The 21,157-nt window shown below is 42.2% G+C and overlaps 2 protein-coding genes across 4 annotated transcripts in view; one reads left to right on the forward strand and one right to left on the reverse strand.

Moving 5' to 3' along the window:
* lrig1 (leucine-rich repeats and immunoglobulin-like domains 1) overlaps positions 1-16,976 on the forward strand; it is a 40,975-nt gene extending 23,999 nt beyond the window's left edge. The window contains exons 6-18 of the mRNA XM_026935398.3: positions 1,843-1,986; positions 2,470-2,613; positions 2,774-2,917; positions 4,973-5,053; positions 8,394-8,465; positions 8,864-8,935; positions 9,091-9,254; positions 10,082-10,405; positions 11,217-11,498; positions 12,730-13,164; positions 13,267-13,398; positions 13,752-13,991; positions 15,042-16,976. Of these exons, the coding sequence (XP_026791199.2) occupies positions 1,843-1,986; positions 2,470-2,613; positions 2,774-2,917; positions 4,973-5,053; positions 8,394-8,465; positions 8,864-8,935; positions 9,091-9,254; positions 10,082-10,405; positions 11,217-11,498; positions 12,730-13,164; positions 13,267-13,398; positions 13,752-13,991; positions 15,042-15,220 (2,413 nt within the window). The 3' untranslated portion in view covers positions 15,221-16,976. The remainder of the gene's footprint in view (positions 1-1,842; positions 1,987-2,469; positions 2,614-2,773; positions 2,918-4,972; positions 5,054-8,393; positions 8,466-8,863; positions 8,936-9,090; positions 9,255-10,081; positions 10,406-11,216; positions 11,499-12,729; positions 13,165-13,266; positions 13,399-13,751; positions 13,992-15,041) is intronic.
* Positions 1-21,157, reverse strand: part of slc25a26 (solute carrier family 25 member 26) — an 80,584-nt gene that overhangs the window by 17,090 nt on the left and 42,337 nt on the right. Inside the window, exon 10 of one of the 3 annotated variants that reach the window (XM_026935741.3) lies at positions 16,613-19,952. The exons of the other annotated variants lie outside the window; for them this stretch is intronic. Coding sequence (XP_026791542.1) covers positions 19,856-19,952 — 97 coding nt within the window. The 3' untranslated portion in view covers positions 16,613-19,855. Of the gene's footprint in view, positions 1-16,612; positions 19,953-21,157 lie in introns of those variants that run through there. 3 annotated transcript variants of the gene reach the window in all.

Consider the following 21,157-nt stretch of genomic DNA (forward strand, 5'->3'; position numbering starts at 1 on the left):
CAGACCTGAAAATACGCAGATGAAATAAAAGGTTAATTACAGAGCATTAATTCAGGTGTTAATAATTATATTGATGTGTACGGAGGTGTGAATGTGTGTGTGTGTGTCTGCATGGCTGACAATCCTTGGCCGCCATGCAGACAATGGCTCATTTCATCCAGTCAGCACTGTTCAGTACAGAACTCTCCACCCCTAGTAGTTCCTGGTCTGGAAAATTGTACTCTAGAGGATCTAAAAACTTTCTTGAAACCCTGACGCAGGAACTAAAAACAACTCTGGTTCCTCCAGGTCTAACGTTCCTGAGTTTTCAAAAAAAAATAAAAAATAAAATAAAGCTATACTGGAAAGTTCCTTAAAATGTTCTGGGTTCTACAGTTTCTGTATTTCTGGAAAAGGTACTCCAGTGGAAACATGCCCAAAGTTCTACAGTGAAAGTTCAACCGTAGTTCTTGAGTTCTTGAAAAAATTCCAGGTTTTCTGATAAGGTTCTTGTGGTAGAGTTTCTGTAAAGTTTCTGAATTTCTTAAATGTTTCTACAGTGAAAATGAAACTTTAGTTTCTGAATTCATGAATATTTTCCAGGCTACTCAAAAGGGTTGCTCTGGTAGAAACATGCCTATTGTTCCTGGGTTCCTGAGAGCATTCATGAGCTTTTGGGAAAGTTCCCGTGAAAACTAAAAAGTTTTCTAAAAAAGTTCTTGAGTGTCTGGAAAAGTTTCTGAATTTCTGAAAAAGTTTCTACACTAAAGTTCTTAAATTTGTAAGCTTCTGAAAAAGGTTCCTGTGCTTACATTTCCTACCACCGGGATGTTTGTGTCTTGCTTTGCTCTTAGGCACTACACCCTCTTTAGCCCTCGCACCTGGGTGTTGTATCTGATTCCTCAAAGACACAGTCTGTGTGTCTGTGTGTGTGTTTGAGGGATTGGTTGGTCCTAATGGAACAGCGACATGAGAAGGAGATTCACTCAGAGGATGAACATCTGCTAAAAGAATGTTAATTGGCTCCATATTACTGTCTGTTGTCCTTGGGTCATGTGCTTAATATTCACATAGCTAATCTATATTTATACCACAGCACTGAATTATGACTGGTCAAAAGGTGATGATTAATTTTCTAGAACAACAGCTCTGACAATAGTGCAGCTGCAAGCCAAATTGACGGTTTATAGAATTGAATTAAATAGAAGGAGCTCATTCTAATACGTTATTGTTTCTATAGTTACAACTTACACAGGGACTTGTAAGTCGTGGTGGACAGATTGATTAAAAATGTGTATACTTCTTCTGTGAGGAGATTTATTTAACATTTATGGAAGGAGTCTCCAATGTCTGTGCTTTGTAAGTCGGAGATAAAGCTATAACTAAGATTTTAGACATGAGAAAGTCTTCAGGACAGGTCTTTGCACTTTGTGGTTTCTCTGTAACATGACAAGCTGTGTTTTTTTTTTTGTCTTAGTAACATCGAGAGAGAGCTAGAGAGAGAGAGACTATTAAACTGTTATTCAGCTATTTTGTGATAAGTGAAACTGTATCTTGGAACGAACTCTATTTCATCCCTTGCTCAAGTGATGAAAAGGAATAACAAAAAAAAGCACAACTAGAGCTCTTTTATATTTGTTAAAATCCACTCTTGTTAGATGAGAGTTCATCGAGTCTACCAGTGCTCTATTTATACAAGTTATAATATCCACCCCTTTAAAATTAATCACACAACTAAATGTGTAAATAAAATGTGTAAAATTTAAAAGCATGCTTATTTAGACAGTCACTATTCATTTAGATATAATTATAGGCTTCACCCTGTTTCTCTGTAATCAAATCAGCCACGTGACTTTTCTGCAGGGACCTGAGCAGGAACCGGCTGCGCTTGATCGAAGGCCTGACCTTCCAGGGTCTCTCCAGCCTGGAGGTGTTGAAGCTCCAGAGGAACAACATCAGCAAACTCACAGATGGAGCGTTCTTCGGTCTTGCACGCATGAGAACCCTGTGAGTCCCCTATGTTTGCCGACAGGCATATAACCATTATACACTCATAAACATCACCCAGTCTATAGTCTGCATGACTGTTTATCCAGCAGTTCAGTGGAAAAAAAGTCCTGAATATTTATAGTGACTGGGGAGAAATTTGCATACTAAGTAAGTAAAGTTGGTACGTTTTATGCTGTTTTTTGTTGTTAATTAGGGTAATTTCATGTCTGGTATTTAATTATAACGAGACCGAATTGGATGAAAGCCAAAACACGGTCTTGGCTTAGTAGTTTGAATCATCATTAAATCTGGGACACATTACTGAAGTTCAAACTCCCCGCCTTCAAGACGTTCACAAGCCAAGTGCAATTTGTGAAATTTCCCTTAATGCTGAATCATATTTAGAGCCATCCGTCTTCATTTCTGCGCTCTGACAGGTAAATTGCAGTCGGGTTAGTCGTTTAGCTGTAATAACCTGGCTCTGGCGTTTTGCTCCCACAGCCATTTGGACTATAACAGTCTGAAAGAGGTGAACAGTGGCTCTCTGTACGGCCTCCAGTCTTTGCTACACCTCCATCTGTCCAACAACTCCATCTCAAGCTTCAACCCTGAGGGATGGCGGTTCTGCGAGAGGCTGCGAGAGCTGTGAGCCTTTTTTTTTTTTTTTCCTCCGTCTCTGTTTTCTTTTCTCTATCAGAGTCTCTGTGCCTTATATACTGATATTCAATAGTATGAAGAGGAAAATCCAATTAATACAAATACAAAAGAAATCCAGTTTTAATAATGAGGATTTGTGTTTTTGTAGGCATCTGGGCCATAACAACTTGACGAAGCTGGCCGAGGGCAGTTTTGTTAAGTTAGCCAACTTACAGACTCTTCAGCTGAGCCACAACTCTATCAGCTATATAGCAGAGGGAGCTTTCAGAGGTCTCAGCTCCTTACGCGTACTGTAAGTGCACACATTACGGTCATTTTACAATGATTTATGTACCACATATATATCTAGTGCTGTTGATTTTCATTATATACTCTTACCATGGCCATTGGAAATCTGCAACATCTAAGTTGTGAAAATTTATAGGAAAATAACCCAAACCATGTGGACCACCAACAAGCATCCAATCAGTCAAAACATGCAGACATTTCTATTCTGTAGAGAATTCAGAAAACGTCACCTCTTGTACTGCTGTTCAGTCATTCTAGCATAAGAAGTACATATGCATATGTTTTGGGAGTGTGGCTTTGTGGGCATACTGTACTTGTTTGGATTTTGGGTTAGCCTTCGATTTCGTACAGGCCTACACTAACAACGTCGACAAATATAGCTCTAACCATCGCTGCTAATGCTGTGTAACCATTAAAACAAGCATAGATTGGGCTTTAGTCTATGCCTGTCTTGTAGCCTCTCTAATGCTTCTTGTTTTCATTTCTTACTAATTCTAGAATGACAGCTAGGGCTTCTAAAGCCGTTATTTTGCATAGACGTGTTGAGAAAAGTTGCCATTTGTGTTTTGTGTCTTTTTGTGAAAGCTCTTTTCTTCACTGTTCTTCCGTCTTTGTTGGCTTGTCGGTTCCCACCGCGCTTCCTGGGTGCATGGGCTCCCTGTGCCAGGCATTTCAGGAGAGCCAGGCACTTTCTTTTTTTTTTTTTTAAAGAAAACTTGGTTTAAAAAAAACATTGGGGGCACACACACACTTGTGCTTCACTGTTTCTGTGTTGCTTACTAACTCATTTGTTCTTGCTACTGCTCCCTCCCTCTCTCTCTCACACACACACCTAAAGAATTAAGCCTTTGCATGAAGGCTTTCTCTCAGTAGGGTGCCAGACCTTGGCCTTAGCCCCCTTTTACTTCTGATGGCTGAACCATGGGGGAAGGGGCTCCTCGTGTGGGAATGAGAGGGTCTCTGTTTGACCCCCACCCCTTCTTTCTTCTCGTCCTTTTCTTCTATCCATTCTTCCCGTCCGTCTCGCTTCATTGCTCTCTCATCCCGCGGCCTGTCCTCCTGTTTGATGTGCTAATCTTTCTACCTCTGTGTGTATCCGCTGAGAGTTTTCTGTGGGGTTATGTGCGCTTTGCTACTCCGCTCGCTCAGCCGTCCTGCTCTCTTCCTTTTTTTTTCTTTCTTTCTCTCTTTTTATCTCTGTATTGTTTGACAAGACAGTTCTAATCTAATCACGGCTTTAGTGTGTGGCGCTGAAAGGGAGCAGGGCAAGCTTTAATTGGTACGCACCGGGTGAGGGAGGAAGAAGCAGAGGGGGGACCAGAGGCCCTGGGCACCGCCATTAACGACCCGCCGCTCATTTAGGACCAGCCAGCCAGAAAGAAAAGGAAACTGGCAGCCAAGGCAAGAGAGAGAGAAAGAGAGCCAAGGTGGTGTGAAAGGGGGAGCTGTCAAATTGCAATGGAAGTTTGGAGGAGTGGGTTTGAAAGAGGGTCTTTGAGTGGTGCACATACACAAAGCTTGTGTCAATTTGAACATTTTTTCTCCTGCATTTGTTCCACTTTTGTTTAAATGCTTACAGATGAAGTCTGAATGAAAAGTAAGGGGTGTTTTGATAGAAAGTGATCGCTAGAGCAGTGTCGCAATCAGACGAGGGAACCTGCTTGCACACTCTGTATGGTGTGACCCTGCCAACGGCTTCATGGTGCTGAAAGAGTCTGAGGCCTGGGTGTTTGTGTGTGTGTCAGTAGCATTCAGCTGTCATGCATTATGCATGCATTAGCCTGTGCATGGCTGTTTTCCGCAGCCTCATGCTTCACAAAGGAAAGAATGTGTTTGGCTGGCAGAGAGAGAGAGAGAGAGAGACTGGAAGAGCTGGAGGGTCGGGTAAAGAGAGAAAGAGGGAGGGAGAGAGATCTTCAGACCAGGTGTGTGTCTGGGAGTATGTGTGCAACCTGTGATTCTCAACCATATGCCTGCCAAGAGTATTGAGACAGGGCCAAGACTACTTTACTCCATCTCACTTCACACTCTCTCTCTTTCTCTCTCTCTCTGTCTATAGGGAGCTTGACCACAATGACATTTCTGGAACAATCGAGGACACCAGCGGTGCCTTTACAGGCCTGAAGAAACTCCGGAAGCTGTGAGTTTTTTTTTCTTCCATCCTCTTTTCTCTCCTTCCTCACTCCTTCTGTCCCTCAGGCCTTCATCTCTCCCAGTAACTCAAACATGAGTTATGAGTGCTGATGAGTCTCAAGCCATCTATATGTTAGACTACTGATCAAGATCAGACAAAATCCAAATTTTGGTTTATTTTACCATTTGGGCTCAGTCATTCAAGATTGAGTAATAACACATCCCATGGAACCCACATTCGATCTGTTTCATTAGAGATTTCAGATGTAGTTCAACACTGTCAAGTGTGTGAGCAGTAAGAGTTAAATCTGACAGACCCTAGGAGATTGACATCTTAAGAAACCTTTGTACCTTTGTCCACTACCTAAAGCACAAGAAAACTGCAACTGTAATTTTTTTGTTCATCATAGGTCCAGTGCCAAAGGTGCCAGTTTAACACTGGTAGCAACAGAACCTAATGGTATCTGGGTAAAGTTGTTTCAGGCAATTTGCACTGGATGACCAGTTGGCTGATTAGACAAGGCAACAATATGATATCCAACCAACTGTTTTGCTTAAAGTTCCTGAACTTCCCCAGTTCAGCTGGCTCAAATTTAGACAAGTTCTTGTTTTGAATGTGCAGAATGTCCTAAGCTTCTGGGAATTCTTCAATCCCTGGATCATAAGAGTGGAATCTGAGGGACACCTGGATATTATTAGTTTTGATTGACTTCTTTAGGACAGGACTTCCTTGTGCTGGGCTTCTTAGGAACTTCATTGAGGTGAATTGGGGACCTATGGGCCTTTATCCACTCTCCAAAGTACCACACCTTTGGGCACCAAGACATTTTCCATTGGTCAAGTGCCAAAGATTTTTGTTCAAGACCGGTACCCATGGGACTTAATGGTATTTTGATAAAAACTCTTTGTCAAAGAGGTGTATCGTCAGTAATTTGATCTAGTTCACCAAACCAGACAACGGAACAATGTGATATCCAAGCACTTTTTCCTTCTGAACTCATTGTCACATGCCATATGGATGCTGCAGTTACATGACCAGAAGTTGAACCTCAAGTTCTGTTGGCTGAAATCTTTTGCCAATTCTTTTCTTCTTTTGATTGCATAGGCCTTAAGATCTTATAGGAGCTACTGTGATCTCTCCATGCGTTGGATGAGAATGTTTGAATAGTAAGAGTGGAATCAGAGGGACAGTATTGGGGGGACTTCTAAGAAGGCTTTCTGTGGTGAATTGAGCAAGCTCCCCCCTGGTCCCCTAGTCAGGCCCTGCAGTTGTGTCAATTAATCCTGAGGGTGTGAAATGGAAGGATGATGTGGCATCTGGCCTCATCAAACACCATGTTCGCCCCCTGCCCTGCTCCTTTCATCCCAGTGATGCGCAGCCCTGGCAAAATCCCACTACAGTCACTAGTTCCTGCCGGAGAGGCCATTGAGCCGGCCTGGGAACGAGAGAGAAGATGACAGAACGTAACATCAAAGGGCCTTCCGCCTGCTTTGTGCCTGCGGACATTCCCATAGAGCGACGTGGATGAGAGACGAGTGTGTAGTTTTATCAACCGAGTGGATTCTTTTCTGTTGCTTTGTTCCTGTCCTTCTTACTTGCACATTGATGTGACTGAGAAAATACCCACCGTCCCTTTCTTTTGTTTCATTCTTCCATAGAGTTAATTCATCTCCCGTTGGACAGATTACGTTTTTAATCCCTTTTATTAAACATGGATCGCTTGAGGTTTAGATGCAGATTAACTCTGCTTACATCACATGTTAATGAACAGACAGAAAAGTCCAATTAATTTTCATTATTTCCTTTAGTTATTTTTTTGTGTTCTGCAGATAATGCCATATCTTTTCCAGGCAGTACAGACATGCATTTTTACTAACTGCTAAATACCCATAAAGCTCAAATCAAAGATGCTAAAGTATCTAAGAACAAATGAAAGCTAAAGCTCAGTATGGAAGTTCAGAATAAGGCTGCAGCCAATCTAAGCTCAGTATGGAGGTTCAGGACAATGCTAGGGAAAAGGTAAGCTCAGTGTGGTGCTTTAGGACAAGGCCAGGGAAAGGTAAAGCTCAATGGGGAAGTTCAGATTGAGGCTGTAGAATGACTAAAGATCAGCACAGATGTGCAGGACAAGTCAGAAGCAGCATTAAAGCTCAGCATGAAGGTTTAGGATGAGGCCACAAGAGAATCTGGGTGGCTGCCCTGGTGATTAGTGGCCAAAGGAGATGAGAGAAGGTGATGTCTCTCTCTGTCAGGAGCTGACAGATCCTGTCTCTCTGTCACATACATTGTCATAGATCTCACACACACCCTGCTGACAGACATTACAGCGTGCCTTAGTCTCAGTGTGGAGGAGGGACCAAATAAGGACTGTGCTACTTGCATAGCCAGAATTCAAACAATAGCATCCAACCTGCCAACACCACAAATGTATACAATGAGCCAAGATTTTTGAAGTATGACCACCAGTTAGCCTCAAACTACTTAGCACTTCTTCACTGATTCTTGTGGGGAATTGTTCTACTGCACATTCAAACACAAGAACTTGTCTAAAGGGGAACCAATGTAACTTAGTGTTTTAGTTCTGTTTGACCAACTTGGGGTCAGTGCAACTGGAGAGAAGACTGAAATAGTGACAATGATAACATGCAACTGTCATTTTTTCAATTCAACAAGAAAGAAGTAGTGTTTGCCACTTGTAACAAAATGGCTGACAACTGCAACAAAACAACTGACAGAAAGGCTCGTTGACAATGGCTATTAAATTTCATCAACCATAAGATGACAAAAATCTGCACCAAGGACAAGAGAATCTTGATTTCAACCAATTGCTGAAGAAGGTATAATAAAAACCAATCAGCAATGAGCAGGTACCAAACTTGAGCAGGTACCAACAAATTCCTGGGGGTCCTAAAATCTTGTATGAAGAACGAGTGGGATTAGCCTCCTAGAAGACCGCAAGCAGCTTGTTTAGCATTTGATAGCCAGCCCATGACAAGGCCGCTTATTAATCTATAAGCTTCCGACTCGTTCTCTCACTGAAGCCTCTTTTCATGGGTTTGTCCCTGCCCTGTCATCACTGCTACATTCTAATAAAGATAAAAGTGAGCTTTGAAGGGCAATGTGGGAACCCCAATCTCTCATCCTCTTCCTAATCTCTACACAGTTTGAATTTCCAATACCCCAATGTCTTATCAGATTAAACCCCACTAATTGTGCTTTCTCTCTCTCTCTCTCCGCCTCTCTCCCTCTCTCTCCCCATCTTTTTGATTTATAAAATTTTCCCCATTTTCTCTTTGTCCCATCCTTTCCTTCTCTGTCCCATCCTTTCCATCTCTTGGAAACGCAGGACGCTGTTCGGAAACAGGATCAAGTCTGTGGCCAAGAAAGCCTTCTCAGGCCTGGAAGCCCTCGAGCACCTGTGAGTATCCCAGAATGCATTGCAGCCACTGGCACACTCTGCCAAAAACAGATGCTTGAGAGGGCTGCTAGCAATTTAATAGCGTCTTTGTAAAAGGAGAAGAGCGAGGCTGTTTTTTTTTTTTGCGCAGCCAGCTGCTCGGAGTCTCACTCCAACCAGCTTCAGCCTTTTCTCCCTTTGCAAGATGAACATTTTGTCAAAGAAATGGAATTTAGTCTTGGAGAAGCAGCTTGAGGGTACAGACTTAGCGAAATACACTGGCCTCTTTCTGCCTAGGCTAAAGTAAACTTTTATACAAATACAAGCTGGCATACATATGTATAAGAGACGGAGAGAATGTGTGTATACTGTGTGTACATTGGGGACGCTCCAAAATCATCTCTGTCGCGTCTGAACAGAAACCTGGGCGGAAATGCCATCCTCTCCATTCTACCAGACGCCTTCAACAATATGAAGAACCTCCGCACCCTGTGAGTCCCACACAAGATTTGACTCATTAAATGACAGTTATATATGTTTTTTTCAAAACTCTAATTTCAGTTACTGTTTAAATAGAGGCAAAATTGTGTGTTAATTCTCTCTCTCAGTCTCATAGTCTCTTAAAAATCTCTCTTTGTGTCTCCAGGGAGATCTTGAGTGATAGTTTCCTGTGCGATTGCCAGCTGCACTGGTTTCCTGAGTGGGTGGTGGCGCGAGAGCTACAGGCTGGCGTCCACGCCACGTGCGCACACCCTGAGAGCCTGAAGGGCACCAGCATCTTCCAGGCTCCAGCACAGAGCTTCGTTTGTGGTGGGCATCATTACATGTTCTGTTACATTACATACTCCTGTCCTGATGGACTTAATTACTTGGATTAGGTGTGTTAGGTTTGGATTTGGACCAGTCTCTACAGGAGAGTTTGATCCGACACGGTTTGACATTCATGGAAAACAGGACTGATTGTTAGGAATATAGCCTGTGTATTTACAAGGAGGAGTAAGGCTCATGTTTACACCAAGTAACACAAATTTTAGTCAAAATGTGTTACCCGAGAATACATATTTACTTCAAATGAACACAGATCTGTTTTTGAACATTCAGAAATCCTTGTATGACACTGGAATCTTACTAAATATCATGGTTGCATACCACTTATTTGTTTTCCTTCTCTTTTAAAATTACTCTGAGATCATGTACTATATCAGTCTAATAGTACAATCCTAAGGCTACTGTATTAATAATTGCCTCTTAAGAATGTTACACCTGAAAAATTACTGAATCTTGCACAGAAATTCCATAAACCTGATTGGTTGTGGACTATACAGACAAAGGATGTTTAAGACCATGAAACTTTTGAACCCCAACCATATATGCCCATGTCTTCCATACTCGTGTAATAAAAAAAGATATTTGCATATAACCATGTGATAGGCTGTCATATTTAATGACACAAGAACACTTACTATATATGCCATACATACATACATACGAGTTTTGCGCCACTTTTTTTTTTTTTTGCATAAATAATGATGGCCAAAAACTACAAATACAACTTGTATAATTCAAGTTTGTCTAGCGACTCAGGCTTGGGTACACGTTAATAAAACACGTGCATTTGTGTGTATTTTCTCCCATAGACGACCTGCCCAAACCTCAGATCACGGTTCACCCCACGTCCACGGCTGGTGTGTTAGGGAAAGACGTGCGTTTAACGTGCATGGCGGTAAGCAGCAGCAGCTCACCCATGACCTTCACATGGCGGAAAGACCAGGAGCCACTGCCTCAAGCCCACGTGGAGAATTTTGCCCACTCCACCGCCAGAGACGGAGCAGGAATCATGGAGTACACAACCGTCCTCCATCTGCGCAATGTCAAGTTTGAGGATGAGGGCCGCTACCAGTGCGTCATCTCCAATCACTTCGGCTCCACCTACTCCAACAAGGCGCGCCTCAGCATCAGTGGTAGGTTTTATTTTTACACTTAAAGGAGCAGTGGTAGCTCAGTATTTTTTACCCTTTTTTAAGCATTTTTCTGTTTTCGTAGTTGACATTGCTATTACTCTTTACGTTGTGCCAAAGTCAGCCACTAACTAATTTACATCTGCAATGTCTGGGAGAGTAAAAATGAATAAAATAAATGCTAAGGTGATACTTTACATATCAAGACACAAGAAGCATGAACTCTAAACCAAGAACTGGCCCAAACATACAACCAAAATCTTTGCTCCTGGACTGGTGGCCAAAAGAAAAAGCACAATTCCAATATTCTGGTGCCATAGGTTCCTGTAGTTATAGGGTGGAAAAAGACTTAAAGTGAAACAAAACACAAATGCACTCTTTTTTTTTTTTTTTTTTTTAATGGAGAAGTGTGTTACCACATGTTGCTGTTTCAAATCACTTCATCCTGATAGCATTTAGGTTCTGGAATTATTTGCTAAATTAAGGAGCAGACCAGGACTTAGTCAGCTTCAGGACAGAAATGTGATTAGTGGCCCTCCTTTCTCCCTCCCTTTTTCCTGACCGCTCTGTCCAAGCACATTTGGAACAAATTGATTTAGCGCCGATGCTGTGCAGACAGTGACTCTATTACACGGCCTATCAGCCAGTCCAGCAGATGCAAATTGATTGTATTTGGAGATTTTATTTTATTTATTGATTTATTTCATGGTTTCATGTCTAACCCATTTCGCAAATCCAACTGAATTAGTTGGTGTTTCATACAGGAATAAACTTGACCATGGCTAATTTGCTGCTTTTTCCCACACACACACAGTACTGCCTTCGTTTGTGAAGACCCCACGTGACCTCACCATCCGGGCTGGCGCGAAGGCTCGTCTGGAGTGTGCGGCAAAAGGTTATCCACCTCCACAGGTTGCTTGGCAGAAAGACGGTGGCACAGATTTCCCGGCAGCCCGTGAGCGGCGCATGGAGGTGATGCCCGACGATGATGTGTTCTTCATAATGCACGTGAAGCCCGAGGACATGGGTGTGTACAGCTGCACAGCCAAAAACACAGCAGGCATGATCTCCGCCAATGTCACGCTCACCGTGCTGGGTAAGAGCTGGGCTTAATCTAAACACTGAATTCTACTGGGTTTAATTTAGACTCTGAGAGAAATTCCTGTTGGGTTTAGCTGAAAGACTGAGAAAAAGTCCTGTTGGGTTTAGTGGAGACATATAGAGAAAGTCATGTTGGGTTCAGTTTAGACACTGAGAGAAAGTCCTATTGGGTTTAGTTGAAAGACTGAGAAAAAGTCCTGTTGGGTTTGTTTAAAAACAGAGATAAAGTCCTGTTGGCTTAGTTTATACACTCAGAAAGAAAGTCATTTTGGGTTTCTAAAGCTGCTGGGATTTGGCAAACCCCAGATCCACTCCACTGCATGAAAGAATGTTTTCAGTTTTGGTCTGGCTGGTGCAGCTGTGGCCTCGTTTTTGGGTTCAGAGGTGAAAGGGCAGTGAGGAGGTCACAGAGAGGCTGGGGGACAGGACAGAGGGCTTAAGCAGTGGGATATGAGAGCTTTTCTCAAGCCTGAGTTCAGCTGTTGAATACCGCTGCAGGGACAGTCACAGATTCTGCAGTAACAGAGCGGATGTTTGACACAGAAACTAATCACCACCTTACACAACTACCTGCAGCAAACACAGACTACATTCAGACAGGAAGCCAAATCAGATACTACACTTAGTTGATTTGTGTATAATCTTTTTTCCTTGGAAACTAATCTCATGGCATTGGACGTTTTGCTCCAAATCTAAACCACAACTGTATATTTATTTAGCAATTAATCTAGCAAGGTAGCATATTAGGGTTTCCATCTACATGTTTTAGCACAATATAAACATCACCATAGTTTGTAGGCACAAACTACTGTCTACATCTTTCCAACCCAGAAGGTTTACCAGGACTCCACGTTCTTTTGGAATGTTCCTATCCAAGGAACCAGGGCCAATTTTATTTAATGGGTTGTAGTTCTTGGAAACAGTTTAGTCCCTTCACCAAGGAACTTTTCTCTGGACCAGGAACTGTTGAGGTGAAGCTTGCCTTACTGAATGTTGCTTATTGGTCGGACATAGCTAACAAGTGGCAACTAAAACTTGTTTTATGTTCTAGGTGGTGTAGCTCTTTTTTGCCTTTGTGTTTGGTGCTTTTCTTGATGAAATGAAGATATTCATGTAGTTGTTAATTTATTCTTAATTCCACCCTTCTTAATTTATTTCAAATTTGTGCACAATTTGCGATTGGCTGAGTGAATCTCTCACCCTTGTCTCCCTGTGCCCCCCCTCAGAAATGCCCCATCTGCTGCAGGGGATGGAGGACCGCAGTGTGGTGCTGGGTGAGGCAGTGGCGCTGCAGTGTAAGGCCGTAGGTAGCCCTCCTCCACGTATCTCATGGCTGCGTGGTGGCGAGCCACTGCAGCCCAGCGAGCGCCACCACTTCACCCACGCCAACCAGCTTTTGGTGATCAGCAGCACCACACTGGAGGACGCTGGCCGCTACACTTGTGTCATGTCCAACCCTCTGGGCACGGAGCGCGCCCAGTGCAGCTTGACCGTGATCCAGCGTCCCGGTGCCAACTGCCACGTGAACACCAGCTCTGGGGCCGTCACCGTAGGCATTGTCGTGATCGCCGTGGTGACGAGTGTCGTGGCGACCTCTTTGGTGTGGGTGTGCATCATCTACCAGACGAGGAAGAAGAGCGAGGAGTGCAGCGTCAACACGGGTGTGTGGCATAATGCTGCTCGCATTTAAATAGTTTATGACTTCAGACATCTGTACTTTGAGGAGTGAAAATGTTAAAGTTTTTCCTTGTCATTTCCTCCAGATGAGACCATCGTTCCTCCTGATGTCCCAAGCTACCTGTCCTCGCAGGGGACACTATCTGAGAGGCAGGACGTGTGCATAAGAGTAGAGTCCAGCGGAGGATCCCAGCCAATTGGCCACACACACAGCAACGGTAAGCCTTCTTTACTGCACGATAAAATGTAATGCAGCTGTTCTCAGATCTGATTCCAGAAGTGGAATTGCAAGTCTGTGGTGACGCTTACTTACGAGGAGTATGCACCACTAAAGTGGAGGTTTCAGTAGTGCCACCTCTGTCACACATCTTGGGCTCTAATATATCTAGCCATTGGCAAGAGGTTTAAGAGGTTCTAATAAATTTGTTTTACCTTACATTGTAATGTTTGACTAAATTACAGATGGCTCTCCAGCAGAAATTCAAAGTTCAAAACCAGCCCAAATAAAAGATTAAAAATGTTAATGTTATTTCGTCGTCAGAACTCATCACTTCCTTCCTTCACCTTTCAGGAGGTTTTGATGTTCCAGTCCTGTGTACTGACTGCATGGAAAACAGCAGCAGTTACTCCAGGCCATCAGACTACTTCTGCCAGGGCCTTACGCCTCCTGCAGGCATGGAGTACCAGCAGATGCACCCTCCATCGACCTTCACTAGCCATAAGATGGGTGAGGGGCACTGTAACGGCACGCCCAACGGAGTCAGGAGGGAGGTGACGCCGACGTCGCAGAAGAAACACGGAGATAGAAAAGGTGAGGGTGAGAAAACGAGCGATAGAGCTTCATTGCACAATATCCTCATGTCATACTTTTACTGAGTTTGATTCATTGTATTCCGCCCACGGCTCGTAAATCAAGCAAAATGCTCGCCGTCCATCATCGCCTGATGAAGGAACCCTCTGTCCTGTCATCAGATGGGTGGAATGATTTAGTTTGGCTTGGTTTTATTAACACAGAGAGTGTGCACAGCACATTCCATGGCCTCAGGGCCGAAGGAGGGAACAGGCGAGTCTAAAAGACAGACTTAGAATCAGTTTACTGAAATTTAAACGCTAGAGGCTGTGGTATAGGTGGCCGTACTTTAATAGGTGTTAAGTTAATAGGCAGAAGTGTTTTATATTGTATTAGTGTAATATGTTAAAATTTTAGCACAGTAGTACCAAATTTGAGTGTTATCTCAAACAGCCACCAATATTTGATAGATAGAAATATGCTAAAATTTTAAATGCATGCCAACTTTGCTGATCAGACCAATCCGAGAAATGTCCTAATGGATATGGCGTTATACTTAAATACTTTAAATGAATCCCTCAGCCACTCAGGCAGAACCAAACACAACAATGCTAGCAAGGAGAATCGGGATCGCTCAATAATACTACATGTACAAACCTACAATATTATAAAATTATCATAATAGTGTATGTTTACTAGGTTAGCTTTAGCTGGCTAGGTTGCTTAGACTCAGAGATGGTTTACGCATGCACGCAAGTTTGAGAAACTGTGGAGGAACTAGTGACAGTCATGTGACTGGTCAGTGTAGGACTGCCAAATTTACTTCCGAAGGGAGAGAAATTCTGGCATAAATGAAGCCATTCGATAATTACCAATTAGTCATACATTGTATTGTGCTCACAAAAGCAACATTAACCTAATTATAAAGATTCCCTGGAGCTATAACTCCAGAATGAACTCTCTGCAAATAGATTACTGATTACTAAAAATAGATTACAGATTACTACTTTGCGACAATATTGTTTAAACAAGCCGTAAAAAATTAAATTGAACTGCTATTTTTTTTTTCAGTTTCAGGATCTCCTGCCAGCAGGACGGGAACGTCATCTCCGAGCGAGAGCCACCATCGGCCAGTAAAGCCGACCTCGATTCCCTCCACCTGCACGGACGCTGAGCTCACAAAGACTCTATTACCCAATGGCCACACACAGTCGAGTGAGACCGCCCCCCTCAGGCCGGCTAGTGACTAGCACCTCGTGGAATACCAAGCGAAGACTTTCGTATTGATATTTTTGTATCCTGTTTGCACTGTGAACTGCTACCTCACACCGAGGGGCGCACATGGAGCTCGTCCTGCATCTGATCGCAGAGACTAGGCGTCCGGGTTTGAAGGCGAAGCTTGAACAGGGGGCCGTTCGTGTCCCAGTTCGAGCGTTACACCTGTATATAGTGTTTAAATCCTCCTCAGGGAGGCTTCGTTCACCGCTGCAAAAAAAAAAAAAATGTGACTTGCATTTGAAGCATGTTAATGTAGGGAATATTGTATGATACAACAGAGTGCTATAATGTTGGACTTTAAATTGTACATAAGAGTTTTCATATATATCTATATCTATATTATTATTATATAACTTTTACAGAAGAGTATTTGAATCTATTCTGTGCATGGTCCGATCAGAGTGATGCTATTTTTCCTCTCTTTTTATAAACCTCCCAGCCCTGGTGCCTTACAGCATGAACAAAGAATCTGCGAGTCTGTCGTGTGTCTCTCAGGACGAGACTCTTCTCTTTCGTGAAATGGAAATGTTTTCCTGCACTTGAAATTGAGATAAACACTATAATCTCCAGCTACGGCCTTATCATACGGTTCATATTTGTTGCTCTTGAATAAAAGAAACTGTTTAGGCCCAGTATGGTACAATAAGATCGAGGGTGGGTGAAGAAATGCAAATCAGCACTTTGGTAGTAATATTGTGAGATTTAACACCATTCTCAAGATTTAAATGTGTAGGAAGGATGAAATTTTCACACTTTTTCACTAGAGTAAATACTGAACTCAAACAGAAATGCTTAAGCAGCCTATTTCACAATTCCACAGGTGAGACCTACTAACTGTGGAGGTTAAAACTGTAATTTTCATCATTTGCACAGCCTTAAATCTGGGGGGAGCAAAAGAAAAGATTCAGCTCTTCCATTTGCTAAAGGTACCAAATGCAAGTAGTTAGCCAGTGGTACATATAAACTGTACTACTCTGGTTCATTTTTTAATTGACTACATTTTATAACACCATTGAGGGAAGCAATGTGAATGTGGACACCTCAGAAGAAAAGAAAAATTACTAAAATGTGTGCTAACAACAGAGCATTGTTAGAAATTTCTTAGCGCACAACAAAAGGGATGAAGATAAACTTTACTTACACAAGGAAAGGGCATCATTATGTGTTAGCTGGTGTTCAGGTGTTTTTTCAATGTCTACGCACAGGGAATGGCCAGTATCTTCAGTAAACACCATTAGATAATGCTACGTCAACGTTACTAAACGCCTCATTAGCTAATGCTAACTCTAGCCTCTTTAAACCAAATAATAGGTACTAAGCAAATAACTCAAATCTGTGAGGCTTTTTAAGCCTACCCGTTTTGCTTGTTTTTTTTTTTTCCTCCCCACAGAAACCAAACTGAGGGAATAATTTTTTTCTGTAGGAGTTAGCTAGCTATGTTACAGCAATTCTGTCACTCTGTTACCTAACTAACTGGTTTACACAGCTAGATTTTAGCTAACCGGCTAACTCGGAATGAAGAGAAAAAATCTTTGCTTCTTAATCTTCTCAGATATACAAAAAGGTTTTACCTGCTAATTTCCATTGCTCATGTGGCATAGCAGACTTCTTCACCTTCCTTTCAGATTAATTTATTGAAATGAACTCATACGGCTGTACATTTGCAATGCTGAAAATGTTGACGTGTGGCAAGTTGACATGTCTATTAAAATCACATTTGCTCTTTGACTTTTGTTGTATGAATTTCATTATTGTTTACTCCATCTAGTTTAATTATAAATTTGATTTAGATGTTTTTTTGTTTTTTTTAATACGGTATATTAAATGGTAATGTGGTAAAGGGTGCAACAATTTTATCAATCGTTTATAGCCACTAGGTAAGGAATAAAACACCTGTGGAGTGGTGCTGTTACAGGAAAATAATCATCAACAAGGTGGTGTGATCAAGCGAAGTTACTGTTAACATCCTGAAGTTGATTATTTTCCAGTAACACCACATCCCGTAGTGTTTTATTCCTTTTATACCACAGCAATTTGGCAACACTAACATTTTTTTTTATTTATTAAAGAAAGGCACAATGTACTGTTTATCTAATTAAAGTTACATTTTATGTTGTGGAATGTCCGCAATACGAGTGGTTAGCCAGAGACACGTTGTTCAAGGTTAAGTCCGGGTGTAAACTTAGTCTTAGGCATAGTCTAAAAATTACCACGAAAGGCCGTGGAATCCCAGAAGTTAAGATGTCCTCGTGACAAGCCAAGAAGGACAAGCCAAGGTTCTTGAGCCTCAACCGCTCGATGCTTGGGTTCATTTCTGCAAAGTCGCTGAGCTCTTACGTGAGCAAACATTAAGCATGATCTTAGTTCCGTTGCAATGGGAACATTTGCTCTCTATCAGGATTTAACATTAGTCAATGTTTAAACTGAACTAATGTGCATGTAGATACAGTTCACTAATGTTTTGTTTGCTAGAAAGGGCTATGATCACACAAGTAATGCCACTAAAGTCTGCCATGGCTGTTGATAATGCAGGTCAGCAAATGTTTGCATTATTATCAGTTTTTCCTATTTATTTTGCATGCTTGAGTTGTTTTTAATATGAACACACTTGCCATGTTGTAACAGTTTTCACATGGAGGGACGTACAGCTCCTGTACTGCACAATTATCGCACACAGCTATAAGAAATAATACTGCTCATTAGTTCAGATGGGGAAAAAAATCCATTGCTCTCAGGATTTGACAGGATAAAAATATAATATTCCATTTGACAACATGACTCCAATGGCTTGCTTTGATTAAATTCTACTCTGACATTCACACCTGTGGACTTGCCTATCAGTTTCTCTCCTTGGTTTCCCACTCGTGTTCTTCTACCTCATAAAGTTATCAAAATGCCCTCGGGCTGCAGCATGCTACCCATATTTTTTTTACTGATACTCTCATAAATCACTCCTGGAAATCACTCGTCTTTATGTTCACTGCTAATAAGCAAACAAGCAAGTCTAGACTCAAGACTTGGACTCAACGATCTGCTATATTTGACCCTTCACGTCAAACTTTACAGGTTAGTTTGTTTTCCAGCTGACAACTGATTTATTTTACGAGAGATTGGGTTCGGTAAGGTGCGTTCAAACAGCAAACCATTCTTCAGGACTGGCAGTTCCAGTTCAATCCTGCTACATAAGGACTTTGTTGTTAGCTCTGGTTCATGCTAAATGTGTGTCCCGTTAGTGCTCTTACTAGTATGTCAATCATTTTATAAAATGGCCCCAATGCTTAAACAAATATCTTCATACTCAAATTTTCATATGGCCCCCACATAAGGGACCCATAAGGTTTAAGATGTCACAGATGTAATATTTAAATAATTGTGTGATGAAATAAAGCATAAATATAGCTGTGTGATGTTTTGGCTGAAGTTCAAGAAATGGGTTAAATAGTCTAGAAAATCTAAGTAGGAAATGGGTGTGTTAGATGAAAAATGTTTGTGATATTTTATTTTACTGGGAAGAAAATTTCCATTTATCTTACTGTTGACAATAACACTGTCTAATATCAACTGTAAGGCTAATCTCAGTTTACAGCAGCTCGCAGTCTTACAGTAACTGCTTCACCAAACAAGTGCACATACTGTTAATGAAGCACTCCTTTTGAGTGCTGTTACAGTCTCAGAATAGAATTTATTTATTTAATTGACAGTAGTGGGTAAACTAATAAAATTGACCAAAAAACCTATTCAAAAACTTTGAATTTTGTCTGCTCTATATCAGGCTTAGCTAATGTTGCGTTCGAATGGTGATGGAAGCCAGGAAATTGCAACTGCTCTCGGACACTTGGCAAAGTCTCATTTACAAGTGGGAAACTTAGAATTCTGGATGATAAACAAGTTTACAAAATCCATAAAGCAACGCTGGTGTTAATTTTCACAGAGAGTGGGTAACTTTTCTTGTTAAGTTTTATTTAGCTGCTAAATATTCAACAGCAGTGCAAAGTTAAGAAGTAATGAAGACTCTTTTCCGTGAGGCAGTATCAATACAAGTCGTAATGAAAGATTCATTCGGATAGGAGCTCTCATATTTAACAAACTGAACTCTGAATCTGCACCATGTTCACTACATAGTGCACTATTGTAGGAGTTTTGGCATTTTACAATCATCTGCAAAAGCATAGTGTGTTGATGATATCCCACAATGCATTGGAAAATGCTGGTATCCAAACAGTGTAGGCTACTAGATGCTTTGATGTTTGTAGAGAATACAGAGTAGGGCTTCATTTCAGACACAGGAATGATACAATGTAGAGATTAATCAATTGGATCAGGAATTACAGATTACAGTTGTAGCGCAGTCATAGCGTACATAAAGAAAAATCACAAATATGAACATCTTTACTATAAAACCCCATTAATAACTCTTAATATCTACACCAGCAGCACACTTTCAGGCCAAATATGATCATGGCGGCAGCGCTGTCTGTAAAATACCTGGAACTTGGGTAATTAAAATCAATCTGCTGTGCACTGATAGTCAGGAATGCAAATTCCAGGGTACGATGATCTGCTGGTGAGTCCTCCCGGAAGAATTGCTGCTTTCAGGGTCAAATGTCCTATAGGAGCATGCGGCGCACTTTCTCGTAAGCTCCGAGGAAGATGAAACCGCCCACGCTGATGAAGGTCATCCTGGGGATGCTACCGGCAAAGAGCCTGCAGAGGAGTTGAAAAGGAAAGATGAAGTCGAGGCCACGATACAATTACATCTTCCTCAAGAGGTCAAGTAATGTGGAACTAATAATACATTCATTACTCTTCTGTAACTGCTTTACTCTGGTCAGAGTCGGGTAGATCCAGAGCCTTACGCAGGAACACTGGGCATGAGGCGGGAATACACCCAGTCAACCGCAGGGCACCATGCAATCGCATTCACACCTAGGGGCAATTTAGAATTAGGGGCAATCTACCAGCGTTCTTTTGAGAGGTAGGAGGAAGCAAGGAGGAACCAGGAGGAAACCCACAGGAAGAATATGCAAAACTCCACACAGACAGTAACCTGAGGTCAAGATCGAGCTGACAACTCTGCAGCTTTGGGGCATTGACACTACCCGCTGCACCAGAATTGAAAAAGAAGCCTTTATTTGTCACATACACATTATAGCATGGTGAAATTCTTCTCTTCGCCTATCTCAGCTTGTTAGGAAGCTGGGGTCAGAGCGCAGGGTCAGCCATGATACGGTGCCCCTGGAGCAGATAGGGTTAAGGGCCTTGCTCAAGGGCCCAACAGTGGCAGCTTGGCGGTGCTGGGCCTTGAACCTCCTACCTTCTGTTCAGTAACCCAGGGCCTTCACTGTTGAGATACCACTGCCCGTATTTATTAATTAATTAACCAGTTAGTTACTCATTTCTTGACCATCATAACATGACTGGACTTACTCCTCGCACATCTGACATGCTTTGTAAGAGGTCCTTGCAATATTTGCAACGGCCAATGGCTGTATTTTTTTTTTTCTTTCGAAGCTCAAGGGCCGATCAGGGAGGAATGTGCACCGTTGATTTTGGAGGATTCAGCGGGCCATGAAAGTGCGTCCGTCCCCCCTTGGGGCTCTTTTCCACACAGCTGCTTTTGGTATTAGCACTGGCCCTCAGGGCCTCTCCACATGACGGATAGCCAGATGACATTCACACACGTCCCTCAAGCATGCAGCCACCCCCGCCTCCCTCCCTCTCTCTCTCTCTCTCTCTCTCTCTCTCTCTCTCTCTCTCTCTCTCTCTCTGACACTCATTGTCTTTCTCATCCTCTGTATTCCCGCCTGTCTCTCTTTATCTCTGTATATTTAACCCTTTTCAGATCTCTTCCAAAGGATTCGAACCTCATCTGCAAGCCTGACTGAAAATGTGTGCTTTGGGCCTGAGAG

This window comes from Pangasianodon hypophthalmus, chromosome 20 (assembly GCF_027358585.1).
Source record: "Pangasianodon hypophthalmus isolate fPanHyp1 chromosome 20, fPanHyp1.pri, whole genome shotgun sequence".
NCBI classification, from domain to species: domain Eukaryota; kingdom Metazoa; phylum Chordata; class Actinopteri; order Siluriformes; family Pangasiidae; genus Pangasianodon; species Pangasianodon hypophthalmus.